Source organism: Netta rufina (genome assembly GCF_964035555.1).
Source record: "Netta rufina genome assembly, chromosome: 2".
Classification (NCBI taxonomy): domain Eukaryota; kingdom Metazoa; phylum Chordata; class Aves; order Anseriformes; family Anatidae; genus Netta; species Netta rufina.
Genome location: NC_140124.1, coordinates 16,960,259 through 16,976,481, shown reverse-complemented (window position 1 = coordinate 16,976,481; position 16,223 = coordinate 16,960,259). Strand labels below are relative to the sequence as shown.

The 16,223-nt window shown below is 37.8% G+C and overlaps 1 protein-coding gene across 2 annotated transcripts in view; it reads right to left on the bottom strand.

The window, feature by feature from the left end:
* Positions 1-16,223, bottom strand: part of MPP7 (MAGUK p55 scaffold protein 7) — a 148,108-nt gene that overhangs the window by 31,681 nt on the left and 100,204 nt on the right. For both annotated transcript variants that reach the window (XM_084282410.1, XM_084282409.1), the window contains 6 exons: positions 11,550-11,681; positions 4,982-5,063; positions 3,935-4,020; positions 2,064-2,138; positions 1,420-1,616; positions 835-899 (listed from right to left, as the gene is read on the bottom strand). In XM_084282410.1, coding sequence (XP_084138536.1) covers positions 835-899; positions 1,420-1,616; positions 2,064-2,138; positions 3,935-4,020; positions 4,982-5,063; positions 11,550-11,681 — 637 coding nt within the window. The remainder of the gene's footprint in view (positions 1-834; positions 900-1,419; positions 1,617-2,063; positions 2,139-3,934; positions 4,021-4,981; positions 5,064-11,549; positions 11,682-16,223) is intronic.

Below are 16,223 nucleotides of genomic sequence, written 5' to 3'. Positions count from 1 at the left end.
TTTTTGTTTTAATGTTGCAGAATGAAAGATGGTTGGAAATTTTAGACCACTTTCTGAATATTTCTAGTTGAACTCACAAACATGTTTGTATTTAAGATTTAGATCCTACTGAAGCGTGATAGTTTCTTACATTGTACTCACTTTGTTATGAGTCTGTACAACTGAAAGAAATAACAGGTCAAGTAAAATATGCAATAATACTTAAAACAGATGTTGATGTAAATTCCAGTGGAAAGAAAATATTTGTTTCGATGTATGCACTTTCTTAGAGCTTATTTTTCTTATATTGTGTAACTACTGTATTTAAAAGCAGAAACTACTAAGTATGAATTTGTTTAAAAACCAGTACACTGTTTCGTGAAAGTCCGTTGAAGAATTAAGTGTCCTGACTTTTAAAAATTCATGCTACTTCATATGACATAAAAAATTACCAACTATATGGGGAAGGAAAAGGAGAATATCCGACCTTTTATCTCACTCTCAATATAAATTTCACCATATTGATGCAGTCCAAATTATATAAACTGTTGAGCCAATTCTGCGCTATTTCAACAGGAAAAGAACACTCCTCAACCTTTGAAATATTATATATCAAAACATTAATTGGGCTCAGTGCTTTGAAAACAAAGTCAGAAGGCTGGGAATAATTGTTGCTGCTTTTAAGGCTTTTAATTTCAGCTGTTCTATTTACCTATTTTCTTACTGATACAATGTGATCAGGAAGCTATTGTGCCCTGGAGAAATGCAACCTTTAGTCACAGGGCTGAAACAAACTGCTATTTTATGAGGTTAGAGATCAAGAGTATGATTTCTATTCCAGCTTAAAAGACTTACATGATTTTCTGTTGGAAATTTTCAGTGGCTGAATCTGCACTTCTGGTCTTCTTAGTGCAAATCTCCTATAAAATGGGGGGTGGTAGGGAAAAGACACAAACTCCTCAGTTTTCACTGCAAATTTGGGATTAATAAACACTTAACATCATGAGACTATTGCAAAATATCCAAAAGACTTTATAAGAAATTAATTTAAAACAACGAAATCTACTCACAATCTAAAAAATTAAACCCTGAGCCTCAAATTTTTGTAAGCTCTCCAAAATCTGCTGCAGTTGTTATTCCTGCATAGTACATCAGTGCGAATAGAGATACTGATGTGCTATTTTCCATATGGTTTTTCTTTTAATCTGGATCAGTGCTATCCTATCAGTTTTTGTCATTATTAGTTCTGGCCAGACAAATAAGGAAATCAAAAGTATTTCAGCAACAGGTTTCCAAGTTCAGTTGTCTTGCTGCAAATACAGGTTTATAATACCCTTGTAATCTATGAGCATATGTATGACAACTATGCTAACTTAACAACTCGGCAAATAAGTGATTTTCTTACTATAAAAGATAAAACTATGCTTCTCATTAGCTCACCTCTCCTGGAAATGCTTTGAAGGGATCAAGCCTGCTCTGGGATTGGCATCACCTTCATGTTTGGCCTGCCACCAGGTCGCATCATCCTGGCTCATGATCTGAAGGATATCTCCTTTTCTGAAAGCAAGTCCAGCTTCTTTACAAGGAATTGCTTTATCCTCATTAGGATCATAGTCAAACAGGGCTCTGATAAACATCTGAAACAAACAGTGCTTTTTCTTTAGAATCAAACTATTACCATGTAATCCAAAGGTATCTCCCATTTTTGTTTTCACTGTTCAAAAACATTGAACAAAATAATGTAAAGCAATAAACATTTACTGCTGTAAAACATCCTCATGGAAGTCTAACATCAGAAGTTAATACAGGAATGTTTTATTCATTGTTCCTGCAACCACAATTGCTTGCAGTAAAGGCTGCAAAATCTAACTCCCAAAGGTAAACAGAACTTCAAACTTTGCAGTGGGACACTGTGTCCATAAGGAACAGAAGAAAAAAAAAAATCTAGCACGTTAGTATCATGTTAGAAAAACTGGCGTAAGTCACATTCTTGGGTCTGTCATCTAAGCAAACAAAACTGATCCTCAGCAGTAACACTTAGAAGAAACATTCTTAAGAAGAAATATTCTTAAGAACTTGCCTACCTTGCCTTCCTTCGCTGGTGTTTCTTCCTTCACACTGGGTATAATTTTAAATGTAATTGCTCCTTGAGACTGAGCCTAGTGAACATTTTAAAAGACAATGCACAGAGAATTAAACTCTACATTTCACAGAAAATCTTAAAAGGAAAGAAAACTCAAATTAATTAAAATACTCAAAATATAATGAATCTATCCTCTCCCAGACATGACCCATGGAGTTTGACAGCTTCACCATACAGAACTTTGAATTGCAAAACTTACAAGTACTCACTTAAAAACCCGATGATTTATTTGTGTCACTTGGGGTTACAGATGGACTGTTAAAACCTGGAACCTGCATGTTTCAGAGGTTCCACTTCTGCACTGAAAGCGGGAGCAAATGCTACAGCTAAAATATACACATATTAGAAGCAACTGCTGGACTCCTGGCACAGTTTGGACATCCCTGGAAAAATCCAGCTAGCATTTCATTTTTCAGAAAAAATCTGATAGAAAAATTCAAATAGGTTTGTGCCATATTTATCATATAAAACTATTGGGGGGATTTATTCTTTTGGCAAGTTAAAGAAACTAGAAAAAAAAAAAAATTTTGAATAGACTACGTGTACTAAATGGAAAAAAAGCCCTCCACTATAAATCTTAAAACAAGCTAGCCATCATCAACCACCTCATCCATTCATCTTTCCCTATATCCCACTTAAAGTGTGTCTGGCTGCATTTTACTTATTAACCACAATATATTCCCACTGCCTCAGTGACATTTTGCTATTGAAGGAAGTGCTAATCAGCTGGAGACTCTGCTACTATTGCATGCAGCTGACAAGTTTCATAAAACTCGCAGAGTGCAACAGACAGCCAACGATTTAAGCAAAATGGAAACAGGCCTGTCCACTACCAAGTGAGACATACTTCTGCCTGCATGTCTGCGATCCAAGAGCTCACTGTTTGACAAGCAGCAGCCAAGTTCTTATTTCACCAGCCATAGGACTGGAATCAATATTTCTGTTACTTCTGAAACAAGCTCTAAATAGCTTTTGATGTTTATATTGTACCTCAAGGAGGTAAATGGGGAAATTGTTCACACCTTTTCTAGTGCTATTGTGTTTCTAGAGATTTTTAAATATTAATTTTTGCAGGAAAATATGTTTCTGTAGGGAACACAAAGCCATAAAGCCAGTATGAATATTGCTGGGCTAACACTTGAAATGAATCATCTTGGTAATTGAACCAAAACTGTGAGACAGCCATTCAATTCAGCAGGACAGCAATATGTTTATGTATATAAAAATGACTATACCATGAATATAAAAATCTGTCACGACCTAATCAGTTTCTTTGGTATAAAAATATTAAATATTTCTGGAAAAGTCTAAATTCTTAATTTGTTATAGTGATCCGTAACTGACTAAATAGGCTGGCTTTAGAGATTGCGTAGCTCAGAGAAGTATGAACATAATTATATATATCACTATATACAAATTAAGATATACTTCTAACTTACCCAGTTATTCTATCAAGTATGTACGTTATGAATTCATCGTAATGTGAAGTTAATGCATTAAAAACAAACGAATTTCTAAGTTTAAATTCAACAGATGGTTTTATATCTTAAAAACTGCAGATGATACATGGAGGTCTGCAAGATGTTTACAGCCATGTGACCATCATTAACCCATTACAAGTCATTTGTAATTGCATAGATCTAATGTGTGGAAAATCATTTTTCTAAGAGAAAGGTAACAGAGGTTTGTGGATGATGGTACTAGAAGAAAAAGCACTACTGCAAAATATACTTTTTACCATGAAACACATTAGAAATTATAATTATTTTTTCTAGACTCTCCTAAATTAATTTGAAAACGTTTCGTATTTACCAAAATGTGTATTATTTCTTCAGGTTTTTTATCATCTACAGGAATCCCATTGACTTCCCTTAGTTCGTCACCAACATGAATAAGACCTACAGAAGGAAAAGAGGGAATATTAAATGGTATACGTTACATCTAACACAAAAAGAGCTGTCAACATTCAGCTTTTTTCTCCCTTGTCCATCTACTTTAACCTCTAACTTAAAAGCAGGAATATACGGTGAGTACAACTACAACTACTGTCCCCATAGATAAGTTTGAGATGGCTGGTTTACTCACCTTCCTTCCTTCCTCCCAAAAATCAGTACGCTATGACTTTTCCAGACTTCTATGCAGATGTTTGAAACATGTCTGTGCCAAATCTTTTTCTACTCATACTACTTTCCTATTGCTACACAGCTGCAAGTACTGCAAAGATGACTTAAGTTATGAGTGCTAATTTGTGGTACAAATGCTTCCTAATTTAATGATATATATCTAGATTTACTCCACTATCCCACCTAAGTGTGAAATGCAGCTGTCTTACATTGTCTTCAATGAAAAGAGGCATGTTAAGAGTATAATTCAGGATCTCTTGCTTGAGTTCTTTCAGATTTTGAGCATCCCAAACTGAACAATGTGAGTCAAGGATGGGCTGGTATTTTGCTATCGACCAGCAAACTCCAAATGCAGTAACATAAAAGAATGCAGCCATCATGAGTTCCTCCATCAATAGGTATAATATTGGACTATCTTATGATTTCTAAGTGGATGTCTTTAACTGGAAACAAATCATGATAAATCAAAAACCAACCAATCAAACTAACAAATGAAAAAAGAAAAAAACCCTCTCCATCTGCTAACTCAAAAGACACCTCATTGCAAGTGAACTGGGGAAAAAAAATCAGCACAAATACTTTCTCTGGTATTGAAACATCACTTTGGAAAACTGTCCAAACTCCAAATATCTTCGTGGTACAAAAGTATTTCATATGTACAGAATACTCCCATTTTATCACATCTTCTTCTAAATGTTGTAACTTGAATGGCTTGTACCAAGAAGCAACACCTTACCACTTCTATCTGCAGCTCCTCCACGCATTATCCTGGCCACCACAATAGCACCAGTATGTTCATCCCTTTTAATTGTAGCCCCCTTTAAAGAAAAAATGGTTTCTTGGTTAGTCTTACAGTAATTTTAAGTCTCTAGACTAAAAAACATTTGCTATGCAAAAATGAATAAAGTTGGCATAGCATTGATATGTGAATAACCCAAAATGATACTTGCTCATGTAAAGAATTCACAAGGTATTGCTCTATTAGCATCCTGTTAACATGGGACTTCTTTTCCATTCAGAAGCAACTTGGGCATTCTGTAGGTACACAGCTTTAAAAAAGCACAAATGATACAAAAAGTTCACTTTTCAACTTAACGTTTACTGTGGCATACGTTATATGAGTCTGCTGCTAAAAGTGTACTATGCTATGACTGAGAATTGGTAAGTTGTTTCTGTATTAAAAGGGAGTAGGGGAGTGGAGATGTTCCATACTATGGCTATAAAAGGTTTATCTGTGTTTGCAATTGTTGCACTTTATGCTGAGAACTGCCCATGCACATACTGCTCCCTGTTTTGCTTTACAGTGCCATCAATAAACCTGAATTCGAGAAATCCCCCTGCACTTTAGCTCTCATGTGGAACTGGCATACGTGAGGGTCATCTCACAACACAGAGTGGGACGTTGCCTGTTTTTTATGTTACACAAATACAGTGCAAGACATTTAGGTAAAAATTGCATAATGTAGTGAAATTTGTAGTGAATAACTGTCTAGAGGAGAAAAATGCCTTTGTAAACATAACTGTGAGAGTGTTCTGCAGAGAGACACGAAGTGATGAGTAAGAACCAGGTAGTGGCAGGGAGAAGGGAGAAACTAAGGTGAACCAGAGCCTCGAAGCACTGTGGAAGTTGAGGTGCCATTTCTTTCAGGCAGACTGGGAGCAATGAGGTGGGGAGAGGCAGGGCCTCCTCTGAAATCTCACTTGAAAAACTCACGATTAGACTTCTGTGCAGAAAGCACAGAGCGCCGTATGAATCTATCAAACACAGCATTAACCCCTGCAGCCCATATCTCAGCATTAAGGTATGACCTCGCAGCAACAGCTGTAAATTTAAAGCTTATTATTAAAACCTGTAAATTTGCATCTGTTTAAAAGTATAGAACATCCTGGCTTTGGTTTTAATATAGCCATCAAAAAGAAAAAAAGCATTAGGATGCTACAGCCAAATACAAACACAGGACACCTTCACTATATCGTCCACATATAGCAGAGGCTCCCCCATTCACCAGGAAAAGAAGCCCTGAAAGGAAAGGCTCTAGGCCTTTTACCCAGATGTTGACACTGTTAAACTTCACTGGATGCAAAATGCATCCGGCCACTGCCACCACCCAGCCACCGTGTCCCCTCACGCCAATCTCTGCACATGGTTACTCCCCTTCTCTTTGTTTTTGGACAAACCCTGGAAAAAAAAAAGTGTGGAATTTGCAGTATGGACCAAGGTGAGATGCAGAAGCGATGATCAGGCTCGTGTCACAGCGGAGCGATCACTTAATGCTTTAGGCAAGTCCCACTACCCTTATACCGGCACAAAATGAACTCCCAGCATTTGAAAAATGTCCCAGTAAATGTAAAAGGTAATTGGGAATTTTCACACAAAGCACAAAATCAAGGTAAAATTTACAGGAAAAGTATTTAACCCAAGCAAGGTGACCACCAACAACTTCTTTATGGCAATCTCAGCGTGAGGCCCATAGGCAGCAGCGTTCGAGTTTACGCATGCTGCCGTACCTGTGGCACACAAAGAAAAAAAGAGAGTTCTTTAACCTCTCCTTCACTCCAAATTTAGAATACTTAAAAAGAAATCATCAAACAAATGGATTTCTTTTTGAGCACTTGAAGAGTTGATTTTCTGAAAAAGCAGCTTCTCTTGTACTGCTGCCAGCCCTGCTTAAAGTATGAGGTATATATAATCTGGCAAGGATTTCTCCTTATGAGATGTTCAGCTCCAGTACTTTCAGTTACATGTGCAGTGCAGCTCCTCATTTAGAGCTTTAAAAATGGAAGAAGGTTAGGCTGGACCTTGAGAGCTGGAAAATATTTTCAGGGTTGCTAGCCAAAAGTGTAAGTTACCCTAAATGAGACATATACAGATGTAATAGCATAGCTCAGTTTAAAATACTTTTAAAGGGAAAAATAAGGAGTTTGGGAGCCATATGGTGATCAGACTGAGAAAATGTTTAAAGGTATACCATGCAAAAACACTAAAATACAAGCTCCTTTAGCAAGGCTCTTTCACTATTTCTTTTTTTTTTTTTTTTTTTTTTAATTATTTTTAATGTAGTAAAACTGGTTGTTGAGCACCACTCAGGGTTTCACTGACGTAAGCTTTATTAGTTCACCCATTTATCTGCTGGTTCCACAATACAAATGTCCTAAGCCTTGATTTTTTATAGGAAGAAAAAGTTACTAGTAAGAGAGTTTGAAAGATCATTAATATTTTTGCATACTTTTCTATTAAATAAAAACACATGCAGATGTTGAATACAAATAACTACTTCAGTCAGACTTATTTTAATTCATTCTTTATTGGAAATGCATTTACAAACAGCAGCTACCTACCTTACATTGAACAGTTATTTAGAAGCTGATGCCCATGCACATGCAGACTGTGCACACCAAGGCTTTTCCTATCCCCAAATTAACACCACCTATAAAATAGTTGGTCGGGTTCATTCACTGACAAGAACCAAGCTATGGGGACTTAGAGGAAGAACTGGGGAATCTGCACTGGCAGAACATGTATGCCACTATTTTTAAACACCACAATTTGTTTCACCCAAGTTCAGCTATGGAAATCAGGTATCTAGCTCAAGCTAGGTGTCCAGGCTCCTCCTGCAGTTAATGAAAACAAACAGGCAGCTCCAGAGAATGAATCATCCTTTCGTCAAGACGGGCATCTTGAACAGATGGAATGGCTCATTCTGGAGCTGCCTGTTTTTCTCCTGACTGTAGACACAGCACAGATCATTGCTTTCCAAATGACTAAATTTATGTGAAATGAACTTACGTGATGAAGAAGAAATCATCTGGACATGAAGAAGGATCCTGTTCAGAACAAGATCACGACAGCACTAATAAACCAGGACTATCATTTCAAAGCTGGAAGCAGTGAGTGGCCAGTAGCTGAACTATGGATACCCCAGGTGTACATGCTGGGTATCAGGAATGTTAACTAGGAAAATGGCAAAGACTGAAGAAGTCCTAGAGAAACAGACTCTGAGTTTAGGTAAAAACCCTCCAAGCTACGTGACAAAAAGACAAATTACAGTCAGGGGAATTTTTAACTATCTCTGGAAAGAAATGTCTCTTAATTCTCTCTCTATAAGGTTCAGAGACATTCTAAATTACTTTGTTTAGGTAAAACCTCCTAACACGTGATCTCACCTCACTTGAGCGAGAAACTCTTAGAATGCCATTTGCTAATAAAGCATTAAGGAAAAAAGAAAGAAGGGGAAAAAAAAAAAAACTGTGGATGGACAAACCAAAAGTTTAAATCATCTCTTGCAAAAAAAACTGGAGGAAAGTTCAGCGGTGACTTTTGAACTGATGAAATCTGGCAAACAGAAGGCCCTCCCACAAACCCAGTTTCCCTCTTGTGAGATGATTACTCCTGGGAACTCAGGCTTTGTTAATATGTGATTAACACCAGTGAGAGTTGCTTAACTCTGAGACAAGTGCGAACAAATACAAGAGGCTACGTGGTGTAATTTTACTTTAAAAAGGTCACTAGATACACTCTGAAGAAGTTAAGAGAGTGCGTAATTCACTTCACAGATTACTGCTGAAAGTAAGCCAAAGGAGATGTTCAAAGTCAAGAACTTCCAGGACTCGCAGCTGATGCAAAGCTAGCTGCTTTGCAGAGGAGCAATCTCTGCTGCTTGCTTACAGAGGAAGAAAAGGTATCAGAGGTGAAAGAAAGTTCAAAGAGCTCAGTATCTTCAAGTCAAGAAGCCAGGCAATTTCCACCCCAGAAAAAAAAACGTATGGTACCTCCATTCTCAAGTTGAGTAGAAACAATTCTGATGTATGTATGCAGTGGAAGCCAGCCTTTATGACTGGTTCTTGTGGTTTAGCCCAAGTGGGCAGCTCAGGACCCCATGGCCGCTTGCTCACTCTGCCCAGGTGGGATGGAGAAGAGAATCAGAAAGGGAGAAGGGCAAGAACTCGTGGATGAGACAAAGACAGCTCACCCGGTAAAGCAAAAGCCACGTGTACGAGCAGAGTAGAAGTGTGTGATCACCACAATTTTCATATTTTCATCATAAATCCAAAACAGAGCATCATGTAACTCTCTATGAAGAAAGTTAACTCTATCCCAGCCAAAACCATGACACTGAAGTAGTGCGAATAGATAAGCTGAACAGAGACTCATTGATCTGCGCTCGGCCAAGAATATGCAAGACTTTAAAACAAGCTCTGAAGAGAAAGAAATTAAAAAGACATGGAAATAAATAGAAAATGAAATTTTAAATAGTTTAGTAAAGGTAGATCATGGTGTATCTTTTCTTTAGTAAAGCAACTTCAGGAAACATAAACACAACGGTTCTAAAATACCTAGCAAAAACCTTGTCTTTGATTATTCTGCTGTGCCTACTCTGATAAGTGATTTATCTGGTAACTTATCTGAGTTACCACGCATGTTTCTTCTCACTCATACTTAAGAAAATAATAACAATCTGGTGAAGAGAAAAACACAAGTTTGTTGTGTATTGTGGTGATGGTGGCAAAACAGTAAGTGACCACAAAGAGTCAGTACGTGACATCAACATCAATAATGTTAAACCAGAATGAAGGGGATTTACAGAGAATGAGGAAGACACCACGCAGTGTTCTTGGAAGTTTTCTTGGAGAACAAGCAGCATGCAAACCAGAACTCACCATAAGCTCTTCTCCAACAAAAATAAAACAGAAAGATAGGCTGGGGATGTGAGACCACAGACACTCCTTTCCCATACAGATAATGTGCTATCTTAGAAACACTGATCGAAGGGAAGCTTTAGAAGTCATTGAAACCAATCTCCTGCTTAGCACAGGACGACTGTGAAGGCAGACCAGGACGGTTTGGAGACTCTACAACGTCTCCGGTGGGTCTCCTCCAGTGCTGTACTTCCCACCTAATGACATGTTTTTCTTAATTCTCAGTCGAAGCATCTTAGGGCTGTAGCTTGATGAAAAAAACACTGACCCGTGTTTTAGCATCTTTCACCACTGAGAAGAGTTTGACTCTATTGTCCTTGAAAGCTCCTCACTGTCAAGTAACCGTAGGCTGCAATTAGCCTCTTTCTACAGACATAACATAGCAACAAGTCTACCATGGATTCCACTGTAAGGCTGTTTTCACATTGGTAATTAAATCAAACAGTCCTAACAAACAGAAGAACTGAGTTCTCTCACATGCTCATCTCATACTGTATTTTCTGACTTGTTCACACCTTTCAGAATTAATACTCCTTCTGATACTAAATCCTAAAACAAGTTTGTTCTCTTCCTCAAAGAATTTCTTAGATTAAAGAAAGAGGAAAGCTTGAAGCTATGATTTAAACATTTGGAAAAAAAAAATTTAATATGTTAAAACAAAGCAAAAACTTTCCATATGGCCAAACATTTCATTATGCCAACGGGCATCTACAGTCAATACTAAAACTTATTTCTTGTTTATTGATGCCAGAAATCCATCAAGAGTGATGGTAAGATGTCTACTGAGAGGCATGCTCTCCTTGTATGTCTAACAGAGGAATCACTTTGCCACTGTTATTTCAAGTGCAGAATCATTGCTTTCTCGAAGTTATTTTGCAGATATTTCCTCATGATTGCAATCCATTAAAACAAATACTCAGTATAGCATAAAACAAAGCTCTTACTGATTTGCAGGAGAAAAAGAACACAGGTAAATTTTATTCAAGATGACTCCCACTCTACAGCAAATAAAAATAACCAAATCAAGTAAAACATTTTAATATTCTTGTAATACAACCTAGGTTTAGTCCTTTCATTTTTCCAGATATCCCCATGAAGATATTAACTTTCTAGTATTCATAATCCAAAGTACAACAACAGACATCTTAAATTTGCCCAGATTTCAATTCAAGCATTTTAAAATATGTTTTTATGCTTTATTTTCAGTGTATCAAAAGGTCACATTTTTTTTACATGAATGCTCACAGGCACAGTTCATAACAAAGGTCAAGATTTCTTTGGGGATTCATTCTCCCTCTCATTTTAAAACAAGTTCATGATGCAAATTCAAGATAAAAGATGAATATATTACATATATAAATGCTCAGACTGGCCCACATATATAATGCTCAAACACTGTGAATGAACAAATTCTTATTATTCATTTCACATACTTTAATACTAATAAATGGAAATGGAATACAAACGTACATTACTGAATGTTAGGAATAAACATGCACAATGGCTGTCTATTCACTTTTCTAACCCATTTGCATTTATAACCTGAACACTCCACACCCTGCACACAAAAACAAACACCCACAAAAACAAATGACAGGAAGACTTACCAATGGTTCCCTGTTTTTGACAAGTCTGATTATTTTAACCGAGTCTTCTTCCTCATCGATATCATCAGGCATGGGGGGCAAGACAGGATCATAGTTCTTCTGAGCAACAGTATCATGCACAGAGAGCAAAGCCTGGAAACATTAACAGTCAGTAAGTTATCTGGCATCTGAAAAGGTCATGAAAGACAAAGCAGACTTCTATTATACACAGCCTGACTCTACCAGCTCTACTGACATGATGCAGGTAGATTGAATGGAATTTGTACCCACTCGGTGGGTAAGGAATTGGCTGGATGGTCGCACTCACAGAGTTGCGGTCAATGGCTCAATGTCCAGGTGGAGCTCAGTAACCAGTGGTGCTCCCTCAGGGCTCACTACCGGGACTGGCAGTGTTTAACATCTTTGTTGGTGACATTAGCAGTAGGATTGGGTGCACCCTCAGCAAAATTGATGCTGACACCGAGCTGTGTGGTGTGATTGACATGCAGAAGGGAAGGGATGCCACGCAGAGGGACCTGGACAGGCCTGAGAAGTGGGCCTGTGAGAACGTCATGGGGTTCAACAAGGCCAAGCGCAAGGTCCTGCATCTGGGCCGGGGCAATCCCAAGCATAAATACAGGCTGTATGGACAATGGATTGATGGCAGGCCTGAGGAGAAGGACTTGGGGGTGTTGGTGGATGAGAAGCTTGACATGAGCTGGCAACATGCACTCACAGCCCAGAGAGCCAACCAGATCCTGGGCTGCATCAAAAGCAGCGTGGCCAGCAGGGCGAGGGAGGGGATTGTCCTCCACTGTTCTGCTCTCGTGAGGCCCCATCGGGAGTGCTGTATTCAGTTCTGGGGCCCCCAGCACCAAAAGGACATGGATGTATTAGAACAAGTCCAGAGGAGGGCCACAAGGATTAGAGGGCTGGAGCACCTCTCCTACAAAGACAGGCTGAGGGAGCTGGGGTTGTTCAGCCTGGAGCAGACAAGCCCTGGGGAGACCTTACAGTGGCCTTCCAGTACCTAAATGGGCCTACAGGAAAGCTGGGGAGGGACTCTTTGTCAAGGAGTGACAAAGAATTCCCTCCATGAAGTATGTATTTTCACACACACAATGTGTGCACCTAAGTAAATTGTGGATGATTTGCAGAGTCTTCATTTCTATGAAAATACTAAGTGCTCTGCACACTAGCTTGAAATTACAAGAATAATGATCAGGAGAAAACTCAAGTCTCCAAAAGCAAGAACAACACTCTATTCCTCCAAGATAAGTTTCTTCAACAAACCAAGCAGTCCTATGAATCAAATAAGCAAAATAAGCATCTTCCAGTACTTCTGTTCCAGCATCAGGTGCATAACATTAAGCTGTTTCCCAACCATTCCCTTCAGAGGAACTCTGGAAGCTTACTTGGTTACTGGATCCCTTTCATACCAGCTCCCTTTCATACCAGCTCCAAATTATCCTAGGAATGTTTAATTTATTGTGGAATTCATGATTGAGATTGAGGAACATATTGCTCAAATGATTTGGCTTACCAACCACCTGTCACATGTCTTGCCCCATTTCTTTCTCTTTGTAGTTTCTCCAGTTCATGCACAGCTTGGCCAATCGATTTTTCAAAGAAAGGCCTTTCAAACTTTGTTGTGACAAAACGCTCAATCCTGAAAACAAAATAACTTATGGCCTTGCAGAAACTCAAGCGTCTTGAAATTCAAAGGAAGTTGGAAAGCTTATTCTCCTAAGGCTCTAAGAAAATCTCCCCTATAATCCACCATTCACTGGATGAAGTAATAATAACAAAATAAATGAAAAATCTCTTTCTAGATAAAGAACTCCTCAAGTTCATTTCTATTTTGAAAAGTCTTCATGATCTGTAATACCTTTTAGACTGGTGAACAATGGTCAAGTAATGCATTTACTTCTGTGGTGGAAACTATGCATTACAACAGGAGCAACAGCAACAGCCGTGCTTTTTATCGCAGTTACTGCTTTCCATTGCTTCTGTTTTCAAGTAGTTGCTCCTAAACACTTGAATATCTTACATTTTGATCTGACATATTTTTGTCCAAAGAGTTATTATTACAAAAGTTATAGTCTGAAAAAGAATTGACTTGCAAATTGATAACCTTCCCTGCCATACAAATAAAGTGTTTTGCAAAAAGTTGAAATGTTTAAGGTTAAGCAGAACACATCGACCTCGGTGACATGGATGGCATCAGAAGGTGTCAGAGCAACAACTGCAATAATGAATCTATTATAACAATTACAATGGTGATTAAGAAAAAATGCCTTAGTAAAGAAGAATGGAAAATGGCTACATTTCTCTAATACTGGTTTACTTTCTACTTAAGAAGATAACATTAGACTGAGCATACAAATAATCCAAAACCTTATGTTCTCAAGGATGATGCGAATGTTTTTAGAAAACACATGACACTTCTATTATGCTATTCCAGGATTTTTTTCCTTATTGAAGGAGACTGTAAACAACTGAAAGAATTTCCAGGCAATGCTACAAATTATCATGGCAAAAGCAGACAAGAAAGCGCACATAGCAATCCTCAAACTCTGAAGTTTGTTGAAGTCAGGTCTTCAGCAGAATAAACACAGAAGATCAGGTCTGCTTCACGAGAATTTGCTGTCGTCTTGCTGATTTCTATCCATATTGTACAATTTGATAAAAACATTTTAACACTGTAACTAATTATTGCTGGTTTTCTTCCCAAGATACAGTTATCGGCTTGTACTATGCACCATCAATATCCACCAGCTCCCTCCCACCAAAGATTAGTTTTACTTCAGGTCTGAGCTAAAAACCTCAGGCTAGCAATTATGGTTCCTCCTGGAAATGTGTATTTTGAAGCCTTACACATGTAAAATCCAGGCAATCACACGTGGTCCTCTAAAGATGTATGTGAAATATCAAAGATACACTAAAACAGAAGTGGTGTTTGCTTTTACTTTGAGCTACTTACAGTTAAGACTTCTGAAACTAGTATTCTGCAACGACATTTTTCCACATAAAGCTAGGGCACATTCACAGACTGGTTCAGTTTAATGAGGTTCTATATTGCAGTTTAAAATCAATCGGGCAGATAGAGAAAACAGATGAAACTAATCTAACGTACCATTTCCATAGTAAAAGGCAGCACCTTAAAATATGTTCAAAAGAAACTACCCCCGACAACGAAACTTGCAAAACAGCCTCCACCCAATACTGAACCCACTGATGCCATCAGTGTTAATAAGATGCTTCCCTGCTATTGCTGCCAGATCAGCCTTCTGGACACAGCACGCCAAAGAGCCCTACAAAGCAATGCCAATCAGTGTCTGGTCCTTCTGATGCTTTTCTTCATTCACAACTGGAACTTATCAGGCCCTTCCCTCCTCCTCCTGAAAAACACATCAAACCACCGTGTACTACGGTTTTCCCCAAACTCTACTATTATTTTATTTCAGAGCAAAGGTGCATGCTTGAAGTAAGAGCACCCAGGCCAGAAAGCATTTCTCAGTCAGGTTTCAAGAAGAGCTTCTGTCATCACAAACTTGTTCATGTTGTACGCTGAACACACTAAGATTTCTATAGTGATTATCTTCATTGCTGCTGCTTTAACACAGTATCCTCTGTCCACTGTAGTTGCTCTTGAATAGCATCAGCAGCAGAGACATTGCACAATGATTAATTTGCAAGCAAAATTTATAAAACTATTTTATTTCACTTGATGTTTCAACTCAAGATGATCGGCGTATGTCCTCAGGAGAACTTCCATACATTTCAAACACATGAAAAAATGACCATATTCACAGAGCAAAGGGCCGTTTCTTCAGCAGCTTCTCAGTGCTCTGCATTTAATAAAATGTATGCTTCGTCCAAAAAATTATGCATCAGACTAGACTATATATAAAAGTTTGGAACTTTTTTTTTAAAGAGCAAACAAATTACGAGTGCCAAGAAAAAAAACTTGGATTCCATCCTGAACAAGATTTACACAGAATAATGGTGTAGGGAATGCACAAGGGAAGGTAAAGCTGGTAATGTTCTCTTTTTGTACATAAGAAGTGATGAACTGACTGCATTTACACTCCATGGAACTCATTTTTGCCTAGCACAAGAAACTTGCAAGATGTGCAGATGACATTTTTTTGTTTACATTTTGTTTTTGTTTTGAAATACACAAATCTGCAGAACTATGCACATATGATGAGGGTCATGCATATTTAATCACCGCTGGAGAAAAAGATTTTATTTCAGCCCTAAGTTCTACGCTTATGATTCACTAATGTAAACAGGGTCCATATTTAGAACTTGAAAGAAGGTATGATTCAAACTCCTGCACTACCTAAATATAAATATTGATGTTCAGCTAAATTCTTAGACATGATCTAGCTGGAAATGAATACTTTCATCAGACCTCTGAAATGTCTAATAACTTTTGCTGTATTTTTCATATTAAAACTATCACTGGTCATTTCACAGTTTATAAATTGACATTTTACACTCTCAACTTACACAAAGAAAATCTGACTTTAAAAACATGGAAGGATCTTTTTCTTAAACTGTTCTGAAACTTCAAATGCTTTCTGAAATTGAGAATGTTATTAATGAAAACAGTATTATTTTGAAAAACATGTATCATTTAACCACACCAAATACATTTTTACTTCTATAAAACAATGACAAATTTCA